The sequence below is a fragment of the Pterocles gutturalis genome, unplaced genomic scaffold (assembly GCF_000699245.1).
Source record: "Pterocles gutturalis isolate BGI_N339 unplaced genomic scaffold, ASM69924v1 scaffold25368, whole genome shotgun sequence".
NCBI lineage: Eukaryota > Metazoa > Chordata > Aves > Pterocliformes > Pteroclidae > Pterocles > Pterocles gutturalis.
The window spans coordinates 11,313-18,302 of NW_010126331.1; the positions used below are offsets into that span (position 1 = coordinate 11,313).

Sequence of the window (6,990 nt, forward strand, 5' to 3'; positions counted from 1 at the left end):
CTCTCCAGGCCTCAGTCTGAAGACAAGAATTGAAGTAATTAGCATGTATTGTTCGAGGAATGTAACGTTGCCTCTGCTCATCTTGATTTTCATGGATCGGAGCACTACATGGCGCCTTTGGGAGGGTTCACTTAAAAAAAAATCCTAAGTGCCTTGAGTTATACTTCTGTGCATGGCCTCGATTGCCCCACTTGCATCATCCAGCACTGCGCAGAACCTATTGCATCCGAGAGCTTTCTCGTACGATCTACAACTAACCAGCCCTTCACTTTATTTTGAAAGGGGCTCAGCCTTTTAGACTCTCTCAGGTAACGTCTAGCATATGCCCCCAGACCCAAAGCCCTAACAAAATGCAGCACATTGTTCTCTAGAAGGCAGGAGACTCAGTTTCCTGTTTCCCAGCTGCTCGGCTGCTCCCCAGCCCACCATAAAGCTTTTCAGGGAAGGGTTAAGCCCTTGCTGAGCAGTGATGCCGAGTTCTCAGGACACTTAGGGGAGGGAAGAGTAATGGGGTGCAGTCCTTGCTCCCAGGGCAGTTCGTACATTTTAAGCAGTGACTGTTTAGTCCAAAATGACACAGCTTAAGATGCTCAGAGGATCTTTTTGTATCTCAAATTAGTTGTTTCTTGATGAGTTGAAATCCTGCTGTGGATTTGACAGTTGCCTAGAAATAGCACCCAAGCTGTCAGGTCCTGTTTCTACCACACGTTTTGCTTCAGCCACGGGTGTCTGGACTGCTGTTTCCACTTGGCTCTGCAGATGCCAGCCGGGTCATCTGCAGTTCTTACAGAGTCCTCCGAAGAAGCTGTAGCTCTGGGAGACTTGGCTTTCTGTCACGAGGTGCCGCTCAGTGGAAGCTGCAAGTACATACAGCCGTTGCTGAAGTTTCAGCCTCAAACAGGGACTGGTCTCTCACTGGGCAATCAGAAGCTGCGCTCGCTATCCCAAATGCTGGATTTCAGTCTGTGCTAGGGACTGGCTGCCCCTGTGGGCTGAGAATAATTCACACCTTCAGGGACCTGACAGTAAGAAAAAGATGAAGTGTTATGCTCAGCAATGATAGCTGGACGCTGTTCACAGGAGGTATGTTAAGTTTCCTGAAGGGATGGTACCAGGACAATTTGCTATGAAAGTCAGGACCAGCAATTTCTGACCCACACAGTTTATTATTTGTTTACTAACTCTGACAGGACAAGTAAGTGACCCATCACAGAGAAGTTTAACCCTCGCAAAAGAGAAAAACCCACTTGTTTGGTAAGGAAAAAAAACCAACATAAGATCCTAAACTCTAAAAACATCTTAAAAAGAGTTCTGCTGGTGGAAACAATGGATGGCAACAGAGTTCTGTGAGTTTATCGTTCCAGTGTCTGGTTTTCAGTTGATAATTGACCTGAAGAGCTGCAGTAGGTAGATTTTCCTGTGCCTTCATATGCAATTGGAAAACACTTCATCTTGCTTGTGCTGTTTTATTTAAACTTAGTTGGCTTATTCCCATTGCAGTCAGGTTTATTTGACGTTTCTCCATTAGCTAAGTAGTGCTGTATGCTCCAGCACGATATGCTTTATGGCAAGGAGTGAAAAGCATGGGAGCAGGCTGTTAGTGGCATTTCCTGCCATTGCCCTTTTGCTCCCGTTGAGCATTGAGTTTTGCTGTGGAATAGTAATGAGGCTTCACTGACAAGAGGTGAGGACAGGCATGACTGAGGAAAGGGAAACTACTTTGACTTCATCATTATCCTTAAGCTCCATAAACTGCCCTTTTCTGATTGATGGGCTGATGCCCACGCATCTCCAATCCTCTTCTGGCTCTTCCTTGCCTCACTGATTCATTCTGTGTGAAGAAGCTCCCATAAACAAAAGGCAAACATCTCAGCATTGCTTCCACATTGGGAAGTGCTATTTCAGTTGCTAGGGGATCTACCAAGAAAAGAAAGCTAAATCTTAAAACCAGTATTTCTGTTTCAGGCAGTCTTACCTTGTGCAGTTCCTTTGTTTCAACTAATTTTCCAAAGAATCATACCCTAGTTTTGTTTTCCTATTAGTATCTGGGAGAAAGACTTTATTAAGATTTATGACTGCTTGAGAACTAAACTCACATGCATACATCACAAGGAGCCTAAACTGAGTCGCTTTCTACACTGGCAATATGCTACCTAAGTTCCCGGAGAAGAAGAAAGATAAATGCTACAAAATGTAGAGGCAATTGTGCTGCATTTTTTGGCTTTGGCTCAGGTTCAATGTTTGAGTAGAACATATTAAATATAATTTTAAAAATTCAGCAGTATTCTTGTGAAAATTATCAGATATGTCTGGTGAGAAAATCGAATGGATCAGCAAATTTTCTGTGAATGAATCTTAAATGCAGGTGGAGAGGTCATCTGCTTATAGGCTCAGGCAATAGCTCTAGCACTTGAAACCAGGGATCTGTATGGAGATAAAGAATTGCTAATAAAGTAATTGTCCCCAGATTAAACATTTCAAAAATACAGATTCACGTAGCTGTATCCGAGGTTAAGTAGAATGCAGCACTGATAAGAACTGAAATAAAAGTCCTTGGGGTGTATTAGGCGAAGAACAGTCCATACCTGCAAGTAATTTTACCAGCTAAATGGCTCTGCTCATTCTCTGATACTTAATGATAATGTCTGCAATTTCACACATTGATTTTTAAACAATGCATGTCAAAATAGAGTTAGTTCCATAGTCAAATTAGTACGGTCACAGGTTTGCCGCCTTCTCCACACCTCACTGGAAACTCCACACTGTTGGAGCAAGCTAATTCTCTTATCCTCAAGGTGACTGTTGGACTGGGGCTTAGATCATTCTGCCCAGGCCATATGCATGAAGGACCACCTGATCATCAGCCATAACAACTACAATTTGGCATAGGCTATCCTCTAGCAACTGCTCTAATCGTACTCCCTGAAAATCTCTTGAAACCTCTAAGCACTGCATTTCCATTGTCAATAAGAGACATCTTGCCAAATAATCTCCCTAGTGGATTACAGACAAACACCCTCTTAGTTTTTGCAGTAATTAGTATTAAATTAAGTATAGTTTTAGACAGGAAGAGGGTAGGAGGAAGAGCAAAGGAGTTTACTACTGGCGGAAGGTGTAGGATGGACAACCCTGGAACCAGTAATCCATGTAAATCGTGGGACAAAGTCTGCAGGGTGGAGTTTCCTCCCTGCCTGTCCTGCTCCATGGCAGACAGCGCTGGGAGGGAAGGAGAATTCACGTATTATGGCTAAAGTAAATGCCCCAGACCTCAGGGCCGCTTATATTCGTTCACGTATTATGGCTACTGTCCCTGCCACAGACTTCAGGCTCTAGTATACTGGTGTAGGGCCACACAGGCATTATATTTACTAAAGACAGGCTCTTGAGACACCCCGGTTAATCATTTCCATGTGTCTCTTCTGTGTCTGGTAAGGGAAATGGTGAAATGTAAAGGGAAACTTTCCTTATGTGGCCTAAGCCAGATACAGCCACTAAAATCTGGCACCTCTATGTACGTGTGGTCAAATGCTACAGAAGAAAGGGTCTGCTCTATGCAGCAAGTTGTTTCATTGTGCTGAATATGATATTGACCTTGGAAAACAGGATCTGTGCTAGCAGAGCGTAACACAAGCCTGAAGCATCTATGAGGAAACCCAGGCCTAGTGAGAAGCTACTGCTTTTCTGTTTGTTGCTTTCTTTCCCACATTTAGCAAATACCATAGGAGGAGAAATTAAAGGGTGATGTGCTAGGATGGGAAAAGGACTCGAGATACTGTAACTTGACGGATCCAGTGTGTCAACCTGAGGAAGAAAAGTGAGCAGCAAGAACAGCTGCTCAGGCATCTCCATCCACCCAGTCAGGCTCAGCTTCTGGGCTCCTCAAGGGCTAGCCAGCAACAGCCTAAATATTTTTCCAAATTTTTTGAGCTACTTGGAAAATGAGTGTCATTGTCATGGTTGAGAAGCACCAGCAGGCCTGTCCTTTTACCCATGGACTGACTGGAGAGCAGAGCAGCCAAAGCCATTGAGGGCCATGCACTGTTTTCCCAGGTCTCTCCTGCGATGCTGACAAGGGCTGTGGCTGGCAGGGCTCTCTGTGCGTGTCGAGCCATTTGCACTTATAGCTGTTTCTGACCGCAGAAGATGCTCCCTACATTTGAAAGAGCTCTCTTCTAAGCAACAGGGAATTCACCCTGCCGAGGTGGTGGTGCAGATGGGGATGACATTGTCACCACGCACGTGTTTTGGTACTATTAACCATGCTCCTTTTCGGTTTGCTCCACAGATACTATGTGGGAAAGAGATCCCCCGCTGGGTGAACCGCCTGGCCTACTTCAGCTCATGCATCCCCTTCCTCCAGAGCTGCCTGCCCAAGGAGTGGCTGACCCCCGCAGCTCTGCAGAGCCACATCAGCCTCGGCCTCCACAAGGAGGAGCAGGGGGACACAACGGATGAGGAGTCCACCTCCGCGACTCCCTCAGCCTCAGGCACCTCGCGAACCTGTAGACATACCCGGGTCTAGACTGTGCCCCGTATGCCCTCAAATAACATTCCCCTCTCTCTTGTACTATTTCTTTCTCACAACCTTTCGCACACCTTGGTTTCTCTCTTCTTCAGCGGACAACACAGAGGAGGGAAGACCCTTTCTGCTAAGGAGGTGAAGCTTCAGTCCCTTCTTCAAGGGCTGCCACTACAGTTGCTTGGCAAAATGACTGTGAACCCTGATGCTGAACTGAGGAGTGTGGCGACTAAACTGGATTCTCCTCCTCCATGCTCCTTGATCCATGGAGAACTCCTGTCTCTCTCGGGCATGAGAGCATGCGTATGGGCAGGGGGGCACCATACTGTGATGTTCCTTCTCTTTTATCTTTTTATCTCTTTCCCCACCCATGTGAGCCCAGCAGCCTCCTCTCTATTTTGGCTGGGTTTGCCATGACCCTATGACAAATCTCTTGCCCACACCCAGTGAAGGAAACAGAGCCAAAACTCAAACTTCTCATCTCTTAGACCAGCAACAAGCTTCACTCAGCCCCATCCCTTTTATAATTACCAGGTTTCTAACTCATGTGAAGGACAAATGACAGGTGCTGCTGTTCTACAACCACCAGTTTTCAGTACTCAAATTTAAGCACTTGAACGACTGTCCTGCTCTTGAAAATAATAACAAAGAACCTAGAAAATGGAAGTGTTACCATGGCTTTTCTTTGGGGTCAAAAAAAGGATGGGGCTAGTGCTTAAAGGCAGCTACTAAGTAGGTGCAGAGATGACTGTTGACCATATTGGTGCTTTTGGCACAGACCCCTCTCAGTCCCCCTAATTCCAGGCAGCGTTCCTGGTTTCCTTTTTTTCCTCAGATTCCCTGGGGAATCTCTCCTAGCTGACATTTGCTGGCTGTCTTTGGGGAAATGGCCCTCCTGAGCACAAGGAGGAGGAGTGAGAATCTGTTGGGAAGGTCGGTATTTCCTTCAGCTTTTCCTCCTGCACTCACAGACCTAAAATGTGGCTCCAGAGCCCATCCTCCCCAGCCTATTTTCAAGCCAACCCAAGAAGGTAAAAAATAAGTGGTGAACCTGAAGAGTGTCGACCTATTTCCTTCTCCGCCCTTTTTTGGAGGCAGAGGGGGAAACTTAGGGCCATGCCTAGAAATCATGGATGACCCTTCCAATGCAAGGGCCACCATGGTGCCTTCTGTTGTTTGTACTATTTCAGTGTCAGGAAAAATGGGCACAGCTGGCTTACTGGCCTCTCCAGGCTGACTCTTGACAAGAATCTGGTCCTTGGATGTATTTATGCTCATTCTGACAGCTGACAAGAAAGCAGGGGAGGAAGAAAGGACAAGTACACCAACTCTTCCACTCAATTACCTCACTAGGAATTATAGACAGAAAATGTAGGAGAGAATCAAATGGGAAATCCAGGCCCTCTCTCCCCTGCAACTCCTCTTGGCTATACAAAGGAGGATGAAAAAGGAACAGGCACAGTGTTGAGAGGGGGCTGCTACTTTAGAAATGCTGTTCTCAACAGCTGCTACCAAGTCAGGACTTCCACCCTCCACCCAGAAAGAACTACAAGCCCTTAAGATGGGTGGTTGTTTCGTTTATTGGTTGCAATAGCATGCTAAGTCCAACCAGCTGTTTCTTTAGCTCAGGTATACAGAGGTGTGTGCTTTCAGGGCTGAAGGTCTTGGCTGTGATGTACATCGTGTTTGCACAGACAGCGCTGAATTGTTTGTTACATGTGCATGCTTTTAGTGAAGCAGGAGGCTTTGGAAAGATCTATTGGATGGAAATATAACTCATAGGATGGCCTCTCTCCACCACCTCCTGACATGATGCATGTTTGGGCAACAAAATCTTTACAACGCGCCTCTCATTTTCCTCCTCTGAACAAATTGCTGCAAGTTATGTACAGAACTAAAGTCATGTTCCTTATTAACCTTGGCTACTCACAGCCAATACTGCATTGTGAGCAATTCTGCAGCTCCTGGTATCCAGTCCAGCACCAATCTTGATTACCCTGGCTTGTCTGGGGATGTTTAATAAGATTTCCATCCTGTTCTCCATCCCGCTGCCCAGAAACCACATTACACAATGTACTATTGCACTCTCTATTCCCCTGCAGTCATGGTCATTGCAGCCTAAACCAGCAGTGCAAGCTTCATTTGTTTGAAGCTCCCAGGGTGCCTGCCAATAGCCAGCAGCACACTATGTGCAGTGAATTTTAAAATCTCTTTTTAGGTCCTTCTCTGGAGGAAAGTGAGAAGAGGCTTTCCCAAGCTTTTATCTAGGCCAGGAAACTGCAGTCAGAAACACCTAGCTCCTGATGTGACAAAAGACAGCTAGGCATCACCCTCATGTTTCTCCTCTGCACCTGAGCTCCAGACAAAGAACCATGTATACATCTAGGAGAGAAAGAGGGCTCCAGAGGCATGTTTTACACAGAAAACCCTTTCACAGTATTTCACAAAGTAAAAAATGCTTAACTGGCTGT

General features: G+C 45.9%; 1 protein-coding gene across 1 annotated transcript; it reads left to right on the plus strand.

Moving 5' to 3' along the window:
• Positions 1-759: 759 nt before the first annotated feature.
• Positions 760-4,522, plus strand: LOC104465771 (desumoylating isopeptidase 2-like; the record flags this gene model as incomplete). Its single annotated transcript, XM_010078952.1, has 2 exons — positions 760-840; positions 4,286-4,522. Coding segments are annotated over 2 exons (318 nt in total), but the record flags the coding sequence as incomplete, so codon positions are not given.
• Between the last annotated feature and the right edge of the window lie 2,468 nt (positions 4,523-6,990).